Consider the following 25706-nt stretch of genomic DNA (forward strand, 5'->3'; position numbering starts at 1 on the left):
ATACCTAAAACCAAACCAGTTAAAATACAAGAGTAAGAATTAAAAGCAGCCCCTCTCCCATGCACTGAACAACAAACAAAAGTCTTTCTGTATCTTAGCTTCTGTGGTCTTCACTGGAAAAGAAATGAGAACAAACTGTACAAAACCATCTTTTTACATAGAAGTATGAACAATGAATGCTATCTCTAACAGTTCTGACCATAAATTACCAAGTAGGTATTTTTTGAAACAAGCACACCATCAAAGCATTAAGACAGCATCAACCAAGTATGAAGAGTTAATACGAGGAGTGCCCAGCTGGCTCAGTCAGTTGAGCATCAGACTCTCGGTTTCGGCTCAGATCATGACCTCAGGGTCGTGGGATCGAGTCCCACGTCTGGCTCCGTGCTCAGCAGGGAATCTCCTTTAGATTCTCTCTCTCTCCCTCTCTGCCCCCAGCCTTCCCTCCCCACTGTACCCCGCTCTCTCTCTCAAATAAATAAAATCTTAAGAGTCAATACAAATGCGCTTGTATTTGGTGCAAATTTAATTTTATTAAACCTTACAATGAATGTTGTGGCGTATCATTTTCCATTATGTGACAATTTATTGGCTGGCATCTGAATACAGTACTTCTGAAAAATACACAATGGGGAGTGACAAAAGGGAGGAACGAGTTGTTTAGTGATATATATGAAGGCGGGGGGGGAAGAAAAGAAAAATGAAAAAAGGATGACGACCAATTAGTCTCTTCAGGATCTAACTCTAAAATGGTTAAATTCCAAGCAATAACGCTGCTGTCGCAGTATGCAAAAATATGGTATTATCATCTCGTCTGGCCCCCACAATTCTGATAATTACAAGGATCATTTTACCTGTAAAAGTGAACCTAAGGTTTCAGCTGGGTAATTTAAAGAGCAACCTTTTCGTATAGAATTTAGAGTCTTCCCAAGTCACAGTAGATGGGGGGGGGGGGGGTTCTAAAATATTATACATTAAGGGAGTCGCTGTACAAGTCAGCAATCACTTAACTTCAAAATCAGAATGGGCACCAAGTTTATTTTTTGCTGATTTGGGTTTTTTACGCCCCTGTCAGGTTTATGGGTAAGAAAAAGGACTCTTTTTTAAAATCTAGAATCCACTTGTCTTTATAAAGGAGACTGGTATCTAAACTGAGTAAAATGACCATTTCTGTTCCAGGAATGATCAATAGAGGAACATCTAAAATTCAGCAGGCCTTACGAGGCATTTTTACAGAAACATAATCAAAATTTATCAACTCCAGCCTACAAGTAGCTCATTAAGTATTAGAGTACTCACTTGTGGTTAAAAAAAAGTAACACATGGACGTATCTTAATTCAGTCAACAATAATTTTGAGAATACTTTCTGACAAAGGCCTTAACAGTGTCTGAGGTCACGTTTATTAACCAACCTCCTCCAAAATAAAATCATGGACAATCTTGAGCTATCAAACAATTTGTCAAGAGCTCCTAACAGCGTTTGGGGAGATGGCAAACAGAGGAGAATTGTATCCTAACTGAAATAAGGCATTTTAGTTCTCGAGACTGAAGAACAGTTTTATGCAATCAATCTTTAGCGGTGGAAGATACGCCATGTGAAGAAATCCTCAGCTGCCCTGGAGTTGTTGGATTTAGGTTCACCCGTCAGGTAGTGTGAGGTGTGCCTTACCAAACTCTTCTCCCCGCCCACGAAAGGAAGGGGTAATATTAAATCACTGAAAAATCCAGTTGCTCTTTTACCCCCAAATTACTGAGATCTACTAGTGTCGATTTACTGCACATACAGTTTCCTTTAAAAAAAAAAAAAAAAAAGCTCATGCATACGTACCACAAGGTTAGAGGCAAATGATTTCAAAATGTTGATGTCTGCTATTTCTAGAATGTGTGTCTAAATCACAAACGGGTTAATCTATGTGGTAGCTCAAACGTTCCACCAAATTTGCCCATGGTAAAGACGGGTTTTAAAGCCTCTTCATCCAAAGGCTGGAGAGTGACCATGACCCGTTATCTCCCATTCACCCTTTTCGACGGTGAAATTCCATTCCCAACCTAGTAAAATAAGTGTATCTTTTAAAAAAGAAATTAAACCTCAATTACTTAACCAGAAAGTAAGTCTAATGCTTTTTATATTTACTACTATTCATCACGAGTTTTTGTTTTGTTTTGTTTACTGAATAAAGATGAAATAAATCTAAGCTGATTCTTTGCAGTGATGACTCTGTAAATACCATGACATCAACCCTCAGGATAAAATGCGAGCAAAAACCCAAGTGGATCCAGCTCATTCAACTCACAGGTACACTTGAATTTTTTTTTTCCTCAAACAAATAAGGAGCTTTTTATTCAGAACAATTTCATTAAGACATTTGCAGGGCAAATGTGCCATCATAAATTTTATTCTGAATAACAATAAAGTGCTGAAGGATAATTACCTGAATCTTTTTTTTTTTTTTAGTACTTTTCACTTGATCTTTTCTTAAAAGAGCCCTTTCTGTGGCATTAGAGAAGCTGTGTGGAAGAAAAAAACCAAACCAAACCAATAACAAAACAAAACAAAAAACCATACAGAAAGAAAAGCAGAGCAAAGCTAACTTCCAGTAAGGGGACAGGAAGCACTGCAACCTTTTGTGTTTATTAACTAGGGTGCCGAATAACTGAGACCAAAGTAATTCATGCAAGTTATCTTGAAAGGAAGGACACTGTTACTGACCTTGGATACTATGGCAGTAAATTGCATACAAAAATACCTTAATTATCCTAGATGCCTAGATCGGGCTCAGCAAGCATCATGCCCCTGACATGCTGTAGCTCTTTTTGTAACTAAAAGTGATCAATCGCTGAATAGTTCAACGGGACTCATTAAAGCTGTGTGATCAACTTTGAGGTTAAATTGAAGCGAATTCTCTAACACCTAATCACATCATCAGCACAAGCAGGACAACGCTATATAGCAGCATGAAAGGTGGGTCACTTTGTAGATTCTTCCTTTTACTGCATGATATATTAAGATGACAGACCTAAATTTCAACTGGGTTAATGAGTTAGAAGAGATCTGTTTCCCAAATTTAGCACACAATAATTTCAGTGGATTGGAGAGAAAAACCTCAGAAGAAGAAGAAAAACCAAACAAACAGAAAAGCCTGAGCTCAGGTAGCTAAGCTGTAGCTCTAAAAAATTGTCATGCTACAAAGAGTACTACTTTCAAAAAAATGAACTTTGTAACAAACGTAACAGTGTTTTGAATTGAAGTTGACCAACTGCTGCATAGAAAAATGTGCTAACATACAACAGTCAAGTTTAAGCCGGTGCATAGAGGAGATAAAGCACTTATGGTAATTGCAAATGGTAACAGGTCCATAAAGGGTGTACAACCTAGCATGGGTCCGTAAGGGGGAAAAAACCGGTAAGTAGAAATAGGAAATAAATCAAGAGGAAAGAGGGAAGAAGCTTAGACAAGAGAAGGAAGAAGCGGCGGGGGGGGGGGGGGGGGGGGAGAAAGAAAGAAAGAAAGACCTTCAATTGTATAAAATTCACAAACCAGTAAAGTATAAAGACACCACTGAGAAACGGTGACCTCTGTCCCAAACACCCAACAGCAAACAGAACTGGAACAGATAAGCCTTTGGCAGACAATTTTAGAAATTCGAATAGGACATTACATTTCTCAATAATTCACAAACAATATATTATATGGTATATTTATATTAAATACTGGGAAACCAATCCTGGAAAGTTGATGCTTCTAATGCTTTAGCCAATGACAGCACGAGGACATCAAGCTAAGTGAATGCTGGTGTTCTCACAACAGTGCTCACGTATGAGGCAACTGTCAGCGATCCGTGCTTTCAAGAGTACGACGCGACAGTCAGATTATCATCTGTGAAGTGAAACAAAGGTCTCTAGCTTTTCTGGGATATGCCCTTTATAATATATTCTATGATTCACAATGACACGAGCAGCAAGACACTGCAGGGTGGTATGATTTATGGGCTGGATCAAATTTTTAGCGATTTCCTTCTCATCCAGCAAGTCACTAGCAGTCTGCTTGTGCAAGTTTGTGGCATCAAAATGTGCACCTGATTTGATAAGGAGATTCATGATGTCGGGATGGTTGTTCAGAGCAGCGACGTGCAGGGGGCTGTTGTCGTCGGAGTCTCTGACGTTCACGTCAGCGCCACACTCGATCAGTATGGCCGTGACTTGCAGGGACGGGAATTTACACACGGGGTACCGCCCTACACAGGTGGTATTCTTGTCCACAGCCAGATGAAGCGGGCTGAAGTTGTTCTTCCCCCTTGGATGCAGCTTAAGAAACCTGTAGATAGTCTGCTTTTTGAAATGGTCCTGTTCTAGAGTACAAGGAACTTTTTCTAACAAGCAAATCAAGTGCAAAATAATGGAAAGAGCTTTATTTAACTGTAACGGGTCAGCCGGACACTGAGTTTGTTTGATAGCTCGCTCTATTTCAAGGACACTTTTGCACAGGATGCCCATAAGATCGTCAAACGTAACGGTGGTGCCCAGCAGGCCTTTAGCCCTATCTTGGAGCATAAACGAGAACAGTTCTGCAAAAGATAACAAGCTGCTGGCAGTCATGGGGCTTAAAGGATCCAAATTGTTCTGCTGCATATCCAAAGCATACTTCCAGAGGTTGATGCATCGTTTGAAATTTCCAGAGTCTGCATAGACAGCGCCTCTGTATCGAATATAATAAGAGGTATCAGGATGAGAAGGACCAAGAATACGTTCTCTAATTAATAGGGCCTGCATTCTCATCTCATCAGGGTCAGCGATAAGGCCTTCTAGTTCTTCTGCACTGTTCACCTCCTTGGCATAATCATAAGCCATTATTAGCGTCTGTGGTACCGGTTTGCTAATTATATTAGTCCTATCACTGTACCTCATGTTCATTGCCTTTTTCCAGTATTTCAAGGCCCCAAGCAGATCTCTCTTTTTGTCTACAAATGTAGCTCCCAGAAGCTCTAGAGCATTGATCCGTTCTGTCTTGCTGGTCTGTGCATGGTGAGTCAGAAAATCCACAATATTTGTGTGACCAGTAACACTCGCTGAGAGAAGGGGAGTCATCCCATAACCATCCTTTTCCATCTTGGCACAATACATAAGAAGCATCTTCATGATGTCCAAACTCCCAGATTCTGCGCAATCATGCAATGCAGTATTACCTTAAGGAGAGGAAAAAAAGAGATAACATATTTTGAGGGACCAGGAGACAATGTAGTACATGTACTAGCCTAGGAACCTCACGAAAAGCTGGCGGCTCCAGGCTGACCTTAATGGGACATACTTTAATTTGAATATAAATGAGAAAAGAAAACAATCCTCGGCACTTAAAACTAGTGTGACCCACTGCAGGGGTTAAATAAATACTTGTTAAGTTTGTTGAATAAATGACCAAATTAGGCATGAAAAGATCATCAAAGTCACTAATGAAATTCAAAATGAATCCACAGCCTCTTGGGTTTTTTCAATAGCATTTGCAAGTGCATATTCTATGACTAAAAAGCGATGAAATGCAATCAACCAGCTAGTCAGCTTTGCAGCCAGTCACTTAAACTTTCTGGGTCAGCTTCCACATTTATAAGCGAGAAATCTAATCTAGAACATCTAAGATTCTCCAGTTTGAGTCTAACAGGAGTCAGAAATTATTTTTTCCATATTTCTGATTGCCAAATAAACTTCAGCTGTCTTAGTCAAAATTCTCGGTGACAAAGTACTTTTCCTCAGAAAGCTCCCAGGAGAAAAACAAGTCCAGTAAAATGTGAAAAAACACGTGGGTGGTTCAACTGGAAATTTAAAAGGAGCCATCTGAAGTGTCCTTTTGTAAGGGATTATTTCCCATTGTAATTTAATTTTTAAATATTCTCTGAAGATGTACTAAATGTTCCAGTGCTGTCTTGTTCTTCCCACACGTGGATTCAAATGGACAACAGACACCGGCACATCTGGAAAAGCCCGTATGCAACATATGAAGACATGACAGCCACACAGGTATTTTAGCGGCCAAAGTTTAATGCCAAACATCTCACTACTTATCATAACAAAAATTATCACACGGACCTTTGATATTTACCTACGGTGTTTACAGAAAACTTCCACAGTGAGTCACTGGAGGCGCGGGTGCAGCGAAGAGTTACCGGAGCTGGTGACACCGGTAGGTATCCTTAGAAAGAGCTGCCTGCCCAGGGCCGGCCCTCGGCTGACATTGGAGAACTTGCCTGTTCAGAAAACTTGCCCTCCACGGTAAGGGGGGCTCACTGTCTGTATGAACAATACAGTTTGTGCTGAATACCTGCTTTCTTTCTGGGAGTCTGGAATTTGGGGTATCTCAGGAAAGGGTGCCTCCGTGAACGGCATCCAATAAAAACCCTGGGCTCCGAGTCTCCTAATGGGTTTCCCTGGGCAGAAACTGCTCTGTGTCCCCTGTTATGAGGAGACGGCATAAAAAAGCCTGCACACAAGATTCCTCTAGGCCCCCACCTGTGCCTTTCCCCTTTAGGATCCAGCCACACGTCCTTATCACACCACTGTAATAAATGTTAGCCATGATTACCATTCTATGCTGACTCACCTCCAGATACGGGGAAGGCCTTGGGGGACTCCTGACACAGCATGGATATTGGAAAGTAGTTTAAACCTGAACCCTTCCCATAACAAATCTGTAACTAAAATTCGAAAGAGCCAGTTATTACACACTTGGACTTGAATCTCTCCACAGGTTCATCCTGTTTAGTCTTCCATGACACCTACAGGAAGTACATGATTACCTGCATACATTTATTCTGACTCAGGATTTCAAAGGTCTATAATGGAATGGTGTCTGATGGAATGTTTTAGCAATGTGTCTGTAACCAAGCACTGAGAGAGCCCGGAACTGCTGCCTACTAATACTAATGTTCATTCGTTCACAGTAATTTCAAGTAAACAGAGCTATTACTAAATGTATTTTTAAGATTAAGAATTTCAGATTAAGAATCTGAATTCTAAAAGAATCTGAAATCTAAAATCTTTCAGATTAAGAATCGCTTTTCCTCTAAGAAAGAGACAATATAAGAGAAATAGGAGGTTTAGATGGCATTCTTCTCCCTTTGGTCACATAAAATCAAGAGTAAGAATGCAAGAGAAGCCAGTTTTTTAATTAACCGAACTGCTGTATCAGAATACACCAAACACGGTGGGGGGGTGGGGTGGGGAATTTTTTGTTTTGTTTTGTTTTTTTAATAAAAAAACCTATAGAATAGTTTCACATCTAGTAATGGCAGAAGTGATATGATCACCCTCCCCGGTAATAACTTAAAAAGCTGAAAAAATTTATTTTTAAAAATCTGTTTGCTAGCATGTAAAGAGCTAAAAAGAGGACAACATCCAGAAGAAGAAAGAAAATCAGAGAGGTCCAGAATTTAGGGAAGCTTCCCCCATGGCCTCTTCTGATTCTGGAAGCAGCAGTGAAAACACTTGAGTGGACCTTCTGACAGCTGAGCAGGGCTGGAAGAAAAAACTAGAGTCCAGAACCCACGAAGAGGGGACCCTGAAACCGCCCACACACTCTTGAGTTAAAGCTCGGAAGGGCTGCACCGCGTACTTAAAGACAAACTACAAACAGACCAGCAATTGGAGGAACCAAAATCCAATTTAAGATCATGTCAACACTGAACTAAGGAAATTCAGGATTGCTAGTGAAAGCAGTCAAAAGCCAAAAGCAAATACAAATACCATTTACAGAAAATATTATCTAGATACTATCTATTTACTAGGGCCCAAATTAGTTTTCATATTCTTTATACCTAATGTTTGGTATCCAATCAAAGGAACCGCAACACAAAACCAAAGGAAATAAGAGCTGATGGAAAAGCCCAACAGAAGATCCTGCTCACACAGTCATCAGACACAGACTTTAAAACAGTAATTATGCTGAGCAAAGTAAGAGAGATTAAAAAACAATTCTGAGAATTAGACAGAAAACTGGAAACTACAAAAAGGAACAAGATGGATGTTCTAGAACTGAAAACTTCAGTGGGTGGCTTTCCAAGCAGATTACGCATAGCTGAACAGAGAAGGAGTGACTGGAAAAATCAGTGAGATGAAAACACAAAGAAAGAAGCATGGGGGTGACAGGCTGGCAAAGTGGAGACACTGAGAGACCGAGGGAACGACATCAGAGGGTTAACACTCTTAAAGCCAGAATTCTAGAGGAAGAAAACGGGCCCAAAGCAACACATAAAAAGATAAAGTCTGAGAATTTTCTGAAGCTGGTAAAGTCTTATAAACGTAGTAAGTCTTAGAAACACCAAGAAATTGAAATACAAAGAAAGTTCCCCAGAGGCACACTCCAGCGAAACTGCTGAGCACTCAGGCAAAGAGAAAAATTTCACAAACAAGGAAAAGGTGGAAATGACCTGCACAAGCGCAAGAGTTCGGCTGACGGCAAAGCTCTCACCAGGAACAGGAAGCCGGAGGACAACAGAATGGTATCTGTATCTTGAAAGCACTCAAGGAAAATAACTGCCAACTGAGAATTTTATACCCAGAGCAAGAATCAGTGTGAATGCAGGACTGTTTGAGGTGAGAACAGAAAGAGAAAACCCATTATTACTGGCAAACCTAGTACTACAGGGTGTTCTCCAGGCAAAATGAGGATAAGCCACATGGAAGCATAGAGATACAGACATAAGCCTCAACAAGAAGGATAAATTTGGGAGAAATACCGACTTCGAAAATAACAAGTGTCTCGCAGGGCTTGAAATACATACAGAAGTCAAATGTGTGATAGCAAGAGCATAAAAGTAATGAGGGCAATTGGAATTAAAGTATTCTAAAGATTTTTGCATTGCTTCGACAGAGGTAAACTCAGAAATTTACGTTATTCCTTTGGTAAGTCGAAGCAGTACAGTAACCACTAAAATAACAGAGGGTATGCATCTTATTACTACATACTCTCTAATACAGAGAGAAAAATGAAGTAAGAAAAAAATAATTCAAATGCAGACAAAAAAAATGAGAGACAAAGAACACAAACCAGGTAGGACAAATAAAAATCGGAAAGTAGGAGAGTAAAACCCAAATATATCAGTAATTACACTAAATGCAAGCAAACTAAACATTCCCATTAAAAGACACAAACTGTCAAACTGAAAATAGAAATATGTAAAACTCAACTACATGCTGCTTACAGGAGACACAACCTTCGGTACAGGGACAGAAAAAGGCTGAAGTGAAAAAAATTATACCCTATGCAAAAAGGAACCCTAAATAAGAAAGCTGTCTGATATTAAGCTATCAGACTAAGGAGACGTTAAGGTAAAAAGCATGGTTAGAGATAAAGGGAAACATTTTACAAGGATATAAAATCCAAAGAACATAAAGATACAGTATTTCCAAATTTGTTTTTACCTAAAAACATAGGTTTGAATTATATAAGCAAAAATCAACAGAACTCCGAGGAAAATCAGACAAACTCACCAGCACCAGACACTTGAGCCGCCTTTCTCAGGAAGAGAAGAACAAAATCAATATGGGGAGAGAAGATTTGAACACAATGAACAAACTTGATTTAACTGAGGAATATAAAGGAACACTGGACTTAACACCTATAGAATACCATTTTCTTTCAAGGATATAGGAAAGAATACACACACTGACCACATTCTGGCCATAAAGTGAAACTCACAGAAACAGCAAGGGACGGATATCACTGATTATCTTCTAAGTCCACAGTGCAAGTTAGAAATCACTCACACACACCCCCACACATACCAACAGCAAGAACAAAACACTAGAAAAACCTCCACAGATTTGAAAATTTAAATACATACTGCTAAATAACCTATGTGTCAAAGAAACCCCAATGGAAAAACAGAAAATATTTGTAACCGGATGAAAATGAAAACCTTAAGTAACAAATCCTGTGGGATGTGGCTGAAACTGTGCTTCTAGGTGCACCCTAGAAAAGAAAGGCTTTAAAAAGATGGCTCAGTTTTCATCTCAAGAAAGTAAAGGAGAAAAACAGTAAATGAGACCCAGAGAAAGTTGAAGCGAATCATAAAAGCAGAGATTAATGGAGAAGAAAAAGGTATCCGGGGCGGGGGCGGGCGCAGAATGGGGAGGAAGGGAGTTAAAATAGCCATTCACTCAATAAATCCAGTTCCGGGGGGGAAAAAAAAGTATCCATATGTTAGCACACCATTTTTCTCTTTTCCTGAATCTGATGTATTAGCGGTTGCCCCCTCGTAATCTTATATTCATAACTAGGCAAAGCAGAGAAAATACTTACTCTACAAACAAAAAGCAGGGAAACTGGTAGTAAAACAAAAACCCATGTCTCCCAATTGCCACTGCAGTGTACTGTACATTCCTGGGGTCATATTTTAGATGCTAGTCATACTAGAATCTGATGAGTAAGTTCTATCTAATACAAGCCAAACCTCATAATGGAACTCCACCGATCACGTTACTTTCCAACTCAAAACCTTTCATGTTTCCACAGTTGAAAACTTTTAAGATGACTTTCAAAATTCCACAACACTGATTCTCAAAGCACTATCTGTGTGAGGCAGGAGGGCAAAGAGGAAAAGAAATCCAGAGTTTCAGAAAACGTTATGTGAAGTAAAGCTTAATCTTGGTTAGTGGGAACACACACAAGGTACACTATGAGAAACGGATCTGAAAAGACTGAGATCTTATATTTGCCTACCCTACTTGTCCAGCCTCATTTTTCATGTCCAACGTGAATGCTGCACTGTGAATCTTGCCAGGAGCTGGCCAACTTTTTCTATAAAGCGCTCGATGGTATTTTTAGGTCGTGCAAGCCGTAATGTCCCCGCTGTAACCACTCAACTCTGCCATGGCCAGAAGTAACCGTTGGCAATGCATTCAATGTATGGAGATGGTCTTGTTCTAACAAAACTTGACTTACGGACACTGAAATAGGGCTTTCAGGGCATCTTCATGTGTCATAAAGTATTATTCTTCATTCAATTTTTTTTCCCAACCATTAAAACATAACATCTTCGCTGTCAGGCAGCACAAAAACAGGAGGTGGACAGGCTTTGACGCCTGGGCCCTAGTTTGCCAACACCTTCTCCGGGACATTGCCAGTACCTGCAGTTCACATGGCGGAGACCCTACTTACACTTCCCGTCACTCCATCCTAAGTGTCCCTCCGGGCACGGGGGACAAGCCTGCTCACTTCAACCTCCACACCTCTGCGCTTCGTTTTTCTGTAATACACTCTTTCTTCTTTACCATTTTAACTTCTTGTCCCTCAAGTTCCAACAGCAACATCAGCCACCTAAAGAGACTTGCTTGTTGATACCACACCAACTTGTCATTTTGAGGCTGCCTGGTGAATAAATGTGTCACTCTTCCTGGTGGGTATTCCTATTACATGAACTAATATGATATTATGTAATACCTTACAATAGGTACAATGTTACTGCCACAAACATCAGTTTTCTTACCTAAACGGTCTATTCCTAAAGGACACAGATTCTATATATTTCCTTTATATCCCAACTAGCAGTTAGCACACTGCTAAGGTTAAGGTAAGAGCCTTAAATTGTTAATACTTGATTATCAGAAAAAGTGATTCAAACTTAGCTTCTGAGGATAAAATAAGTTTAAAAAGTAAAGTCTTAGGAGAGAGATCGTAACTCCTCTAACAAGTATATGACCATCACACTTTCATGCCCTCGAAGCCCTCAAAAAGTGCTTCTGAATTATAGCCTAGATCTTGACTCCACAAAGTTTAGAAAAGAGAAGCTTCAAAAACAAACAAAAAGCTTAATTTTAAAGCAACTATAATTTTTGTCTCAGGTCCAAGTCTCTCTATATAGATTGCTTTGACAAAGTTGTAATCAGTCCATATACAACTGTTACCCGCTTTTCTCACACATCTTGGTCATTTTCTCCTGGTAAGTGACCAGTACGTAGTCTACATGAACTCCACAGATACTACATCATCGTTCTTAATGGCTTTATGGTAGAAGTTCCAGTAAAGAGGCATGTCCACGTTCACATAAACACTTCCCTGGCTGATGGATATCTGCACTGCTTCAGAATTTTCGCTTTTTTAAAATTAATGCCTGGGCGCCTGGGTGGCTCAGTTGGTTAAGCAACTGCCTTCGGCTCAGGTCATGATCCTGGAGTCCTGGGATCGAGTCCCGCATCGGGCTCCCTGCTCAGCGGGGAGTCTGCTTCTCCCTCTGACCCTCTTCCCTCTTGTGTTCTCTATCTCTCATTCTCTCTCTCTCAAATAAATAAAATCTTTAAAATTAATGCCTAAAAACCTATAAGGACAGATAATAGGTGACTGCCAGGGGGTGGATTCTGGGAGAAGAGCTGACTACAAAGGGGCATGAAAAACTTTCTGTTCTATCTTTATTGGACTGCTGGATAAACTACAGAACTTATACAACTATATATTAAAAAGGATGGATTTTATTGTGTGTAAATTATACTTCAATAATTAAAGGACAAAAAAATTAATGCCTAATTTAAAACAGAATCACAAGTATGTGAGAGCTTAAGATACATCTCTAATTCATTCCAAAGGAATTAGACAATCTTTTAAAAGATCCACTTTTATAGTATTCTTTCTGGCACTAGAATTAATTTTGAATTTTAATTTATATTACTTCTGTACCTAGGTATATAGGACATTTTTCCATGTCTATTCACAAACTTTATTTTTACAAGTCTATTCATGTTCCAGTTTCTGGAATTATTAGTCTGACTTTATTCATCTTATAAAATGATCATCAGCTATCTGCTGTATTTGCTCTATTAACAGTTTCATTCAAGAGAGCTATGCTTTCAAGATGAAATGCAAGTTCTTGTGAAAACATAAAACAAGGTGAATTTAAAAATCAAGTTACTATGTTCTTGTGGCCAGTGTGTGCTAAGTTACATGCCAAAGACCAATAAAATCATATATAATTTTTGCTAGGTAACATCAGTGATTTAGACTTTTGGTGCATAACATCATATGCCAAATACTACTGAATATTCAACTCAAGCATTTTCCCTCAGTTATGTGCCTCTGTGTTTCCATAATACAATGGAAGATTTGGAATCTATGTCTTAATTTTGTATCCTCAGAGTGAGAAAGACAATTAAAAATAGAACACAAAGTTCAAAAATACTACCAGGCATCTCAGATGAAATCAAGGCTATTTAGCACTGAAATATAATTCACCTTTAAAGGAAAAAAAAGGAAGAAAATAAACACTGTATTATACAATTCTCAGTGTCTGACTCAGAACATGTTCATTTGGAGAAAAAATAAAATTTCTGACACTGAATTCATTATGGAAAATTCTCATGATTTCTCAAAAGATATGTTTGTTAAATGGACATTTAAAAATCAAGCTAGGGTGCCTGGGTGGCTCAGTTGGTTAAGCGACTGCCTTCAGCTCAGGTCATGATCCTGGAGTCCCAGGATCGAGCCCCGCATCGGGCTCCCTGCTCAGCGGGAAGCCTGCTTCTCCCTCTCCCACTCCCCCTGCTTGTGTTCCTGCTCTCGCTGTGTCTGTCAAATAAATAAATAAAATCTTTAAAAATAAATAAATAAAAATCAAGCTAATGGTCCTTAAAGTGTTAATTTAGTTAAAGTATTTATACAGAAAGTTAAAATAGTATGATCTAAATATATTAATTTTCAACTATGTAACTTAACCTTGAAATAGTGCTAAGAATAAAAAGTAGCCATATTCGTTGAGATGCTTCGGGGATGGATACTAAGGGAAGGAAATGATGCAAGTGTTCAAGCACAAAAACATGGTCACCAGAGGGGAGGTGGGTGGGGGATGGGGGAAGCAGATGGTAGGGATTAAGCAGTGCACCTGTGATGAGCACCAGGTGATGTTTTTAAAGTGTTGAATCACTGTATTGTACGAATACTACATTGTATGTTTATAATGGAATTAAAATAAAAAACTTAGTAAAACAACAAACAAAAAACATGGTAGTATTTCTCAAGAAGACCTATCTAAAAGTACCAATCTTAGTTGCTGTTAATTCTAAAGAGACCTCTAATCTTTTGATAGCAGGCATATAAAAGATAGGGATTCGTGTAAGTGCCTAAAAAAGGGGTAAGATTTTCCTAAAATAAGTAATCCCAAAACATACCAGTATTTTGAGTAATAACTAGTTGGAGCCCTTAGAGTGCCCTCGCTCCAAACCAGATGTTTGGGTTTGACTAAATAATAAGTAAGTGATTGTTTGCATGAGATTGTTACCAATCAACTAACGACTTAAATCATACAAGAACTTCAACACAGAATTTATAAATATCTCAATGTGGGTAAGATTACTTAAGAGTCTCCAGGATTAGAATTAAGTCCGTTTCAAACCACTCCCAATTTCCATTTTTAATGAAACAAAAATGTTCTCACAAGGGCTGTAAAATATTTTACAAATACAAAATGTCTACTATAAAGTGCTTTTTCTAGAAATATCAATTCAACAGATTCTGCTATTTTGTAAAGTCCTCACATGGTTCAAGTTTTGTGTGTGTTTGTTTTAGTCAAATACAGTTGTGCTTCTCAAACTTTAATGTACACAGTCACCAGAGGATCACAGTAAAATGTGGATTCTGATTCAACTGATCTAGGGTGGATCCAAGGGAAGCCTATGCTGCTGGTCTTTGCTACTTTGAGCAGTAAGGAAACAGAGGAAGAATCTTACTTTCTTGTTTGCTATATAGGTATCTGCCATAAAGCTTAATATCTAATAGTTATATCAAGTCATATGAAGATAAGCTGAAAAGAAGGGTTAGGTCACAGCCCTGTTTTACGCCACACAGAAAATGAAACTCCACCATTCCTCTTTACGCTAAATGAAAACATTAGATGTCAGAGCAGGAAAAGGGTGTGCTGCACCACTAGATTACACAGTCTGACCCACAGAAACATTTCTGTCTATGTAGGAAAGGGTATCAGTAAACTCTGCAGTGTTTTCTTAACAATTTTCTTGTTTAAGTCAAATCTAAGTGATCTATAGTTGAATATTTCAAAAATTAGCTTGTAAAATAAAATCCAAGTTGCTGTGACCAATACCATCAAAAGAGTGAAAAAAACAATGTAAACTGGTGCAACCACTGGGGACAAGAGTATGGAGGTTCCTCAGAAAGTTAAAAACAGAAATACCACACAACCCAGTGATTCTGTGTTTACCCAAAGAAAACAAAAACACTAATTCGAAAAGATACATGCAACCCCTATGTTTATGGCAGTATTATGTATAACAGCCAACCTAAGTGTCCACTGACAGATGAACGGATAAAGAAAATGTGGTGTGTGTATATAGACAATGGGTTAATACTCAACTATAAAGAAGAATGAAATCTTGCCATTTGTGACACATGGATGGGCCAAAAGGTATTACGGTAAGTGAAGTAAGTCAGACGAGCAAAAAACAAATATATGGTTTCGCCTATATGTGCAATCTAAAAAACCAAATGACCAACCAAACCAAAACAGAAACTCGTAAACCACCAGAGGACTGGTGGTTTCCAGAGGCAGGGTGTGAGAGAGGATGGGTGAAATAGGTGAGGGAGATTAACAGGTAAAAACTTCCAGTTATAAAATAAGTCATAAGGATGAAGAGTACAGCACAGGGAATACAGCCAATAATACTGTAATAACATGGTATGGTGACAGATGGTGACTGCACTCATTATGGTGAGCACTGCATATGTTTAACTCAAATTACTACATTGTATACCTGAAACTAATACAATATTGTGTGTCAACTAGACTTCAATCAAAAGGAAGGAAGGAAAAGAAATGGGAGAGACATTTTATAATCACCTCAGTTTTTACCAAAAAAAATTAAGTTTGTGACCAGTACTCATTTCACTTGTTCCTCTTCTTTTTACTGGTGTATCTGACTCCCTTTCTGTTACTCTTAACTTCCCTTGTTTCCTTGGAAAAAAAAAACAAAACTAAATTTACTTGAAAAAAGAAAGTGAAAGAACAATCTATAGAATGGAAGAAAATATTTGCAAATCATATATCTGATAAAGGACTTGTATTCAGAATATAAAAATTACTCTTACAACTCAGTAATAAAACAATAACCCAATTTTAAACCGTGCAAACAATATGAAGAGACTTCTCCAAAGAAGATAAACAAATGGCCAATAAGCACATGAAGAGATGCTGAACATCATAGCACTGAAGAAATAAAAACCAAAACCACAATGAGATACCACTTCACACCAAGATGACTATCTCAAAAAAGAAGAGTAATAACAAATGTTTGTGAGGATGTGGAAAAACTGGAACTCTCCTACACTTCTGACAGGATGTAAAATGGTACAGTTGAGCTGTTCCTTAAAAGGTTACACAGAGTTGCCATGTGACCCAGCAATTCCACTCCTCCATCTCTGTCCCAGAGAAATGAAAACTTACACGCACACAAGAACTTGTACATGAATATTCGTAACAGCCTTATTCTAAGAGCCAAAAAGGAGAACCGATCCAAATGCCCACTAACTGATAAATGGATAAATGTGGTCTATCTACACAAGGGATTATACAATAAAGAGACTAAAGCAATAAAAAGAAATAAAAGTACTGACACGTGCTACAAAATGAATGAGCCTGGAAAACATCACCCTAAGGGAAAGAAGCACACCACAAAAGACCACGTGTTATGCTTCCATTTATTACGAAATGTCCAGAACAGGCAAATGCATAGGGACAGAAAGATTAGCCGCTGCCAAAGGTTACTGCCTCCAGGGTGGGAGAGGAGGGGGAATGAGAGTAAGTATTACTGCATATGGGTTTTGCAGGGAGGAGGTTGTGGCAAGAGCCACACAATGCTGTGAACATACACTGATGTGAACACTTAAATGGGTGAATGGTATGTGAACTGTGTCTCAAAGAGGTTTTAAAAATCAAAGTACTTGTGTTTCTGGTAGAAGTGTAAGTTTTGACCTTTAGAAGCAGCAATTAAAGGGTCTCTTACTGTAACAGATTTGCTGGAAATGCACAAAAATAATTCTCACCTCTCCTCTTTAGCCTACTGTGCTTGCCATCCATTCTTCTTCAACTTTGTAGCTGGGACTTGTAAGAGGCCCACGTCCAAAGATGGGGAGGGGCCTGCGATTCAACTGCAGAACAATGCTGATCCCAAGTATTTTATTCCTGGAATAACTAAATGGTATGGATTAAGGGAAGAAGTGAGAAGGGGTAGAGAGAAACACTTCAGGATATCCAAGGAGCACTAGAAGGTTCCTCCACTTAGGATGTTTCCCTTAGCCGTGTATATTCTAACTCTAGAGATACTCAAGGACAGGAGTTCAAAAAAAAGGAATCAGAACAGAATCAAATACAAACTGTGCCAAGGTTACCATGTGCCTTCCTTTCATTAATTGTATAAGGCACTGAGTTCGGAGCATATGGAAATTTAACAACACAGGCCCTTGAAGCTCACAACAAGGTTAAACGCTAAAAACATCTGCATCCAGAGGTTAGATGAATTCTTATGACTCAAAGGGAAATCAGAAAGTGCCTAGGAGATGGGTCCTGACATCTAGCGGAATTTTAAGGCTAAGAGGAACTGAGCTAAGGGATCAGGACCAAAGCAACCAGTATTAGTGTAATTGGGTGAAAATTACACAATGTCAAAACATCAACATTATAATTCAGACTTCATTAAAATTCCCTTTCCGGCCGTTGTTCTTCCCCAAGCGTGGGGGACAAAGGGAAGAAAGATGTTTTTGGCAAATCTGCAACCCCTCCCCCCCATGACTTCTTTACCTGGGCCTTTCCCCACCTATATCTTCCACCACATACATTCCTGATGTCTCAATAGCATACGTCTCCAGAATGCCAAGGGCTTCCGGAATTGTGTTTTAAAGAAACAACTGTGTAATCTAGGAAAATCTGATAAAGATGAACTCAGCGAGGGAACCACTCATACCCAATGGTCAATAAGTAAAACAGCCTCTGTCTTAAGTTCGTGCGGCTGAAAGGGCAGGCGAGTTCAGGATCTACTTATTTTCTCCACTTCAGTTCAATTGTGAGTATTCACGTTCAAAATCCAATCTCCAGGCCTAGAGGAACACGATGAGTACTTCCCCACTGCACTCAATCTACACACTTTCTACCCTGGGGACACGGAGAAGCGTGCCAGGGGACACAGAGGGAAAAGACGAACACGCACAACTTGCAGGAGCAACCTGATGAGGTGGGATTAAAATGTTAATGAATTCAACCAGTAAGTCATTTAAACATTATTACTAAATCAAAACAAACACAGATACACCACAGAAGAGAAGGAAGTTTTAAGTCCCTCCCTCTAAATCTTGGAAAGTAGGTGTGTGGAGGTTGACCAGCAGCTGAGTAGAACACTGGAAAGTCAAGAAAGAATGGACAACTTCTGCTTCCAACACACAGAAAGTCAAGTATAGTAGAAGAGCTTACTGACAGGACAAGGGTCATTTTCTTTGTCCCTGATCTTAACACCAACCGTTCTTAATTTACAGGGGAGATTTTCTTACCTGAGATTCCTTTGCACTTACAGTGCTTAAAAAAAAAAAAAAAAAATGGGATTTCTTTCTTTTTCACATTTTCTTGACTGAAATACATCTATCCCCTAAAATGCCTATACTATGGGAGACAAGTGATATAACATGCCTGGGGTTTGCTTTAAACTACTGCAGAAAACAAAAGGAGAGGAGAGAGAAATATATTTTTTAAAACCTTGGCAAATGTGGATAACTGTTGAAGCAAGGTGATAAGTACACAGTGGTTCGAGTCATATTCTTCTCTCCACTTACACAGAAATTAGAAAATTTCCATAATAAAAAGGCAGATAAATTGCCTGAACTAGCTCTCTCTCCAACCCTTTGAAAGCCAGCTCTACTTATGAGCCTACATGAATTTCTCCCATTTCTGGAGTTCTATCTGTACTGCTCATTTTTCATAATTATGGTCTTCATTTCTTACTTCACGTCTTCATGTATGGATTTATTTCCGTAGTGAAAGAACAACAAAACAGTGCTTGCCATCAGGGAGTTTATAATCCTTTCTCTCTTAAATCCAACCTCTTTGATTCAACAAACTTCATTTACCAAATACCCACTATGAACCAGACACTGTCTAACACCACATGGATACAAACACCAGGCCTCTAGCCTTAAAGAGCTCACAATGTAATAGAATTAGAATGCAGTTAGGTGGGTTCCCCCTGGCAAAAAAATCCCAGTTATTTCTCAGCTGAAAACTTTTCACTAGCTTACCTCTGCATAGAGAATCAAACTCCTTTTCCTAGAAGTCAATGTCCTTTATAATCTAGTCCTGAGTGCCCTTTGGTCCAAATATGCCTACTTTTCCACTTCCTGGATCCTCCAACGTTCTCAATGTGCCTTTCCTTATGCCATTTCCTAAGTAAGCCTTTAAAACTATCAAATGCACTCTACGGATCTGAACCCTGACAATCCTTTCAAGGCCCAGTTCAATGTCTCCATGAAGATCACACTCCTAAAACCCATCAGCAGAGATTCACACTATTCCTTTAGCAGTTAACAAATGCAACGTCCTTATCTTCTCATAAGCCTCCACAATGTCCAACACAATGTCTTGCCTACAGAAAATGCACGGTGATTATCTTATTACCAATTTACCTAATTACCTTTGGGTATTTAAAAAGACTAACCCATGCAGGAGCACAGCCTGCCTCTTAGGGCCAGTCTCCCCAAACCCAACTCAGAGAAGTTCTTCTACTGGTCTGTAGTACTCAAATCACTGCCCAGTGGTATCTGCATGTAAAAGCAGAACTGAAGGGCTAACGTAACTTTACCAGAGATCCTATTCTGAATCCAACAATAACATTTAAAAAAAAAAAAAAAGAGAGAGAGAGGGAAAACAAAGCAAGCCAAAGATGACCGTAACCATGAAGTGCTGAAGTCAATGTGGTGGCTCTATGGGCTTGTCTAATCACTTCTGATTTGGGGTCTACGGTTTTAAATAGCAACCCACTCTCCTGCTGCAAAAATCAACTGCTGTGTTAAACTGGAGAAGTATTCCTAAATATCTCAAAGTTTTTCTCCTCTTTGTGAATGCCATGAGAAAACAAAGAACCCACCGTCCCCGCAGGTAATGAGCTGGTCAGTGATTAAGTATTTCCAAGAATCAAATACAAGAAAGCACTCACTGTTGCTGCACTTAGCCTACTATGGTTTAAGTACCTACATTCGAACCTGTCTCTCCGACCGAACCATGAGCTCAAGAGCAAGGAGTCAAGGACTGGAAAGGCTGTCTTACTCAGCTCTGGATATCCTAAAGTCTAACAGCCTGGTACACTGAGGGACTCAGGAAGTGCTCTCTGAGAGAATTAGAGAATGAATTCCACCGTTGGCTAAAACCTGTTCGAAATGCCAACAGCCTGTTAAAAAGTCATGGGGGGAAAAAAGTTAAAATAGTATATTTAAATGCCAACTGCCTGTTAAAAAGTAATGGAATGTAGAAGTCACGTGCATTTGATGTTTAAGCAGACTGAGCATAATCTACTGGTGGTTTCTTCCTTCACAACAATTTCCAACAGCTGACATATACCATTCCCTAAGAAACTATTCCATTTTATCCCAATCTCATCACTCTTTTCTACTACTTCTTGGATAGAGCGAAAATGTGTGTGTGTAGGGGGGGGATCCTTTCTTGATGCTCTATCAGATAGATCCTTTGCCAGTGTTCCTGCCTCAGTTTCAATTGGTTCTTGCTTTTTTATTATGCACCGACCCATAAAAAAAAAATCTAGAGCCAGTGAGAGAGTGATTATCAAAGAATGGAAGTTTCGGGATCAGAGTGGGGGAGGGTGCATATACACTTTAATCTGCCCCCAATTTAATTAAGAGTCACTGTCAAAATTAAAAGGGACCATAATAGGTAAAAAGCACTGCACACATACACACACACATATTTACATACATAGATATATGATATATATTTGTAGGTATACAAAATTGACACTATCTGAAAACAATTTTTGGTATAAAACTGTTTTCTCATGTTACGTGTAATTTTTTTTGAAAGACACAAGTACTAGATACTGATACAGGGGGTGGGGTGGAAGGACTCTAAAATTAGATCATTTGACCAAAAACAACTCTAGAATTAGATCATCTGACCACATCCTCACATACAAGGCCGTATGATGATGGTGATAAAAGGAACATTCTTCTGAAAAAGCAAAGGTAATTGAGTTAGATACCTTTCAGTTCATCAGGGGAAAATGATCACAGGAATATGAGCTACTTATAGTACAGCTCTCGCACACATTCTATCTCCAGAAGACTACACAAAGCAACTTTGAAAACCGTAAGGGAAACAGTACCACTACTACTCATCTCTCCAGTGACCTAAGAGTTCAAAACAACTTCACTTAAATATGTAAGTTCGACAATCTATATGTTGAATGAATAAAAAGCCCAAAACAAAGAAACAGAAAATCCGACAAGCCTAAACAAACAGCCATCCATACCTTCTACCACTTTCTCTGCTAGTTATGATTTCAAAGCATTCCCGATAATAACATGGTCACATAAACAGTAACTGTTCTCTTAAAACAGCATTCTTTCAAGGAATGAATGTTTAAAACAAACAAAAATGTCACGCTGTCTTCTAAGCCAACAACCCACCTCAAAGAGATAATCAGGAACAAATGAAAAAAATGTCTAAGAAAGAAGGTCTACAGAAACATTTCGTCTCCTACTGAAAAACCAGAAGCAACAGAAAACTCCATTAGGAGAGTAGGCAGCTTGAAATTAAAGGGCTGTAATTAATGCCATTAAAGATATTACTGATTAAGCTAAAAAAAAGGTTAGAAAAGAGCATATAAAATAAAATTACATACATCTATGTATATAATAAATTCAGAAATATCTTTGGGACGATTATCTCTTAAGTGGCATTTTGTGAGATTTTTATATTTTCTCTGAAAAAAAAATTTACAGAAAATCACAATGAGCCTGTATCATTTTATATCAAACCTTTCAAAAAAAAAAAAAAAGACCATACTAATTTCAGTAAAATCTGTCCAATAACTACGTACTGTCCCATAATGGTGTGGTTTAGCCTCCCTGAAAGGCAATCAGACACCATCACAATGATAAATGCACACTTTGATTCAGCAATCCCACTTACAGGTATCTATCCTACAGCTATTCTCACCCAAGTGTGCAAAGACACACTTTTGTTCAAGAATATTTACAGAAGCACTGCTTGCACTGGATGTGACCTAACTGTCCATCAACAGGGCCTAGATAAATTATGTAGATTCATACAATGAAATACTGTGCAGCCGCCACACAGAATGAGGCAGTTCTGTGTGTTGGAGTTGAATGACATCCAAGATAATTTAAGGTTTAAAAAAAAAAACAAAACAAAAAACCAGTATGTATCAACTAACAGAAGGGAAAGGGGAAGGAAGAGACATAGACAAGTGTACCTGTGTTTGCACAGACCATCTCCAGGACACACAAAACCCCGTAAATAGCACTTATAAATAGTAGCTTGCCAGTGGGCTGGAGGTCTAGAAATCAGGGGTGGTAAGATTTTTTCATTGTGAACATGGTCAATCAATTTGCATTGTTTGAATTTTCTTTTTTTACATACAGGTAGGCTACTTTTAACAGTTTTTTTTTTTTTTTAAATGGGGCAGCAAATTACTTGTGCTGTTGTATAAATAAACATGAAGGGGAAAAAAGGGTTTCCAAGTATCAAAATATGTGACCAAAACAGCTGTTTTTAAAAGTCTCAAAAACAAAATTCTCAACTATCATTTTCTGCTTTAGGCTTATTACAATCCCTGAAAATTACACCCAACAGTAAACCTGAGCTCTTCTTTTGGACAAAGGTGTTTACACTGTTGCTAGCCAACAAATCCAAGTCTGTCTAACCTAGTCCTTGTTTTGCTCTCAGGATTGCAGCAGTTTTTAAAATCTCTTTTCTCTCTTGCTATTTTTAATACACGTTCTATGTGAAAGGTTTTTCTATTGGCCACACAATAAACAGAATAAGGGAACAGATTTTCTCCTTTTCAACTGGTATTAATCCTTCCAGGTCAGTGTGGCCTGGCCTTCCCCGACAGAATAACAAACGAAATGCCTAGCTAAGTCACATAAGACAATGACTCACTAAATATAGTAGCTTCTACTCCACCGGTGTTCTTAAAAAAACAAAACAAAACAAAAAAACACCAAAGCTGAGAAAAAAACATTACATTGACGTATATTCTCAAGTGGATTCAATGCAAGCCTAAGGGCTCAGATCAACTGCCACTAACATCCCCTGTAACTCTGGGGAACCCAGGGATTGGAAGGGACTCCAAATCAGAGACAGAAAATGCCCCTTAACATCGTGACTGAGGTCTTTGTATCACACTTGTTCAACATATTCTCAAATACCGGAGACACGACCAACAAGGGTATGCTGGAAGGGACGCCTCATCAAAACAGGTCTGTCAGTGTTGGCTGACTCAGCAGCCACTGGTTAAAGTTAGGTACCAGACTTCCTGAAAATAATGATAAACACTTAGAAAGCAGAAATGAAGAAGGTGAACTCACCTTTAACGCTTTTTCTATTAACATCTGCCCCCTTTTCAAGTAAATACTGAGCAATCTCTTTGTGTCCTTTGTAACACGAAATCATCAAGCAGGTATGCCCATGTCGGTTGGAAACTTCCAAGTCAGCTTTGTGTTCCACAAGGTACTTCACTATTTCCAAATGGCCATCGAAACAGGCAGCTCGAAGAGGAGTGGAATTGGTTAAAGTTGTGTTGTTGACAGACGCTCCATGATTTAACAAAGACTGCACCACCTTCAGATGTCCCGCGGCAGAGGCAGCCCACAGCGGGGGAGCCCCCTCGATGGTTTCGCCGTCAAAATTGACCGAGCCCCCCACTTCTATGGAGGCACTGCACTGCTCTAGGAGGAACTCCACCATGTCAAGGTGCCCATACCTGGCGGCCATCAGGAGTGGCGTGGCTCCATTTGTTTTTTCAGAGATCAAGGAGGAAACCTCCTCTTTGGATTTGCTTGCCAACAACTTGGTGAGAAGCCGGAGTTTGCCATCCCGAGCTGCGTTAAAGACTGCTGTCTTTAGATCCATTTATGTCCAGTTGAGAGGCTGCGCTTTTCTTTACCCTTCAAAGCAAAACTCCCCAGCTTAACTCTATCGACACAGGCAAGAGTTACAGGAACCAAAGTTCAATGTTAATCACTGCACCTCAAACGGATATAAAACCACGGAGAGTCTGTTGTCTTGCTGCCTTCCAACATCTGACAACCGGAGCACCGAACTAGAAAAAGGAAAAGGCAAAGTAGCAGTTTTGAATTTCCCAGAGGTAAAGGCAAAAACACTATCTAGGTTTTCTTAATTTCTACTCCTAGGCGGCGGGGGTTGGCGGGGGGCGGCATACTTCAGGGACTACTCAAGCCACCCAAACACGGTGGGAAAGAATACAAAAAGGTGCACACCGACCCCAAACGTTTTGGTGGCAGGCCGTTTCTTTTCCGTACACGGTAAACTGAAACACTACAGGCAACTGGTTTTCTCGCCTCCCTAACCAGCCTAGCTTTGTTCTAGTTTTTGCTTTGCACACGCCCAGGGAGAGTACAACCGAAAGAGGCAAGAGACGCGCGGGTTCAGAAATGTTTCTCTCTCTCCCATCTGCAGAGAGCGAGCCAAGGGCGCGAAGGCCTCGCGGTGCCCAGAATGGGTTTCGAGAAGGAACAAAAAGGTCGGACACAGCAAACCGCGGCCAGCTAACGCCAAAGCCCTCGCCCTAAAGCTTCTCTTTCCTTTAAAACTACTCGAGGCTCTCAGGAAATCCGGCCGCCTTGTAGCGAACTTCGCCCGCCCCATTTTGACGCCCCCCCCCGCCCCCTCCCCGCCAGGGATCGCAGGTTCCTCCGACCACCGTCGCCCCCTCCATAACCTTCACCGCCACCTTCTCCAGACCCGGGCGGTCCCTCCCCGAGCGACCACGACCCCTGCCCGGGCGGCCGCCGAGCCTGGGGCCTCCAGCCCTGCGGCCGCCTTCCTCTGCCGGGGGCTCCCTCCTTCCCCTTCCCGCCAGGGCCTCCCCGCGGGCGCCTCAGGCCGCAGCCCGGGCTCCGGCGGGCCCCCCGCCGCCGCCACTACCTGCCCGGGGGCTGGTCCTCTCCGCCGCCGCTGGCCGCTCGGGCTCGGGCCGCCCCCCTTAAATGGAAACCGTTGTCCGCGCCGCCGCCCGGGCCGGCCTGCTCCGCCTGCAGCCGCACAGCTCCTCCATGCCCCGCGCCCCACAGGAATGAATCCGGCCGCGCCGTTCGCCCCGCCCCGCCACGCCGAGCCGCCTCCCGCCCTCCCTGTCTGCGCGGGCTACAGCAGCTGCAGCGGATGCCGCGGCGGATGGTGTAATGGGCTGCGGGCCGGGGGCCGGACAAGCCTGAGCGAGGTTTCACATCACTGACGCGGCAGCCGCGCCATTGGGCCGGGGGAGGGCGGCGGTCGCCGCGAGCAACCGCGTAGGGGCGGGGCGGGGCGGGGCGGGGCCGCAGGGGGGCGGGGCCGCGAGCCCGGCGGAGGACGCACCAGCGTGAGGCACGCCGCGGGGCGGGGCGCCACGAGGGGGCGGGGCCACGCCGCAAACGGGGCGACCCGGGTCCGTGGCGGTGGCGGTGCGAGTATCTCGCTGGCTT

At 40.6% G+C, this 25706-nt stretch overlaps 1 protein-coding gene across 1 annotated transcript; it reads right to left on the reverse strand.

Moving 5' to 3' along the window:
- Positions 1–512: 512 nt before the first annotated feature.
- On the reverse strand, positions 513–25510 carry FEM1C (fem-1 homolog C). Its single transcript, XM_027605717.2, has 3 exons — positions 25168–25510; positions 23589–24322; positions 513–5184 (listed from the first exon to the last, which is right to left on the reverse strand). Exons 2-3 carry the CDS (start codon positions 24130–24132, stop codon positions 3875–3877), a joined length of 1854 nt encoding a protein of 617 aa, XP_027461518.1. The 5' UTR covers positions 24133–24322; positions 25168–25510; the 3' UTR covers positions 513–3874.
- Between the last annotated feature and the right edge of the window lie 196 nt (positions 25511–25706).

The sequence above is a fragment of the Zalophus californianus genome, chromosome 5 (genome assembly GCF_009762305.2).
Source record: "Zalophus californianus isolate mZalCal1 chromosome 5, mZalCal1.pri.v2, whole genome shotgun sequence".
Classification (NCBI taxonomy): domain Eukaryota; kingdom Metazoa; phylum Chordata; class Mammalia; order Carnivora; family Otariidae; genus Zalophus; species Zalophus californianus.

Excerpts from the sequence above, each read along its gene's own strand:
- FEM1C (XM_027605717.2), bottom strand. The coding sequence starts at position 24,132 with ATGGATCTAAAGACAGCAGTCTTTAACGCAGCTCGGGATGGCAAACTC. Across the intron at positions 5,185-23,588 it reads TAATAGAAAAAGCGTTAAAG|GTAATACTGCATTGCATGAT; the intron begins GTGAGTTCACCT and ends CCTCTCCTTAAG.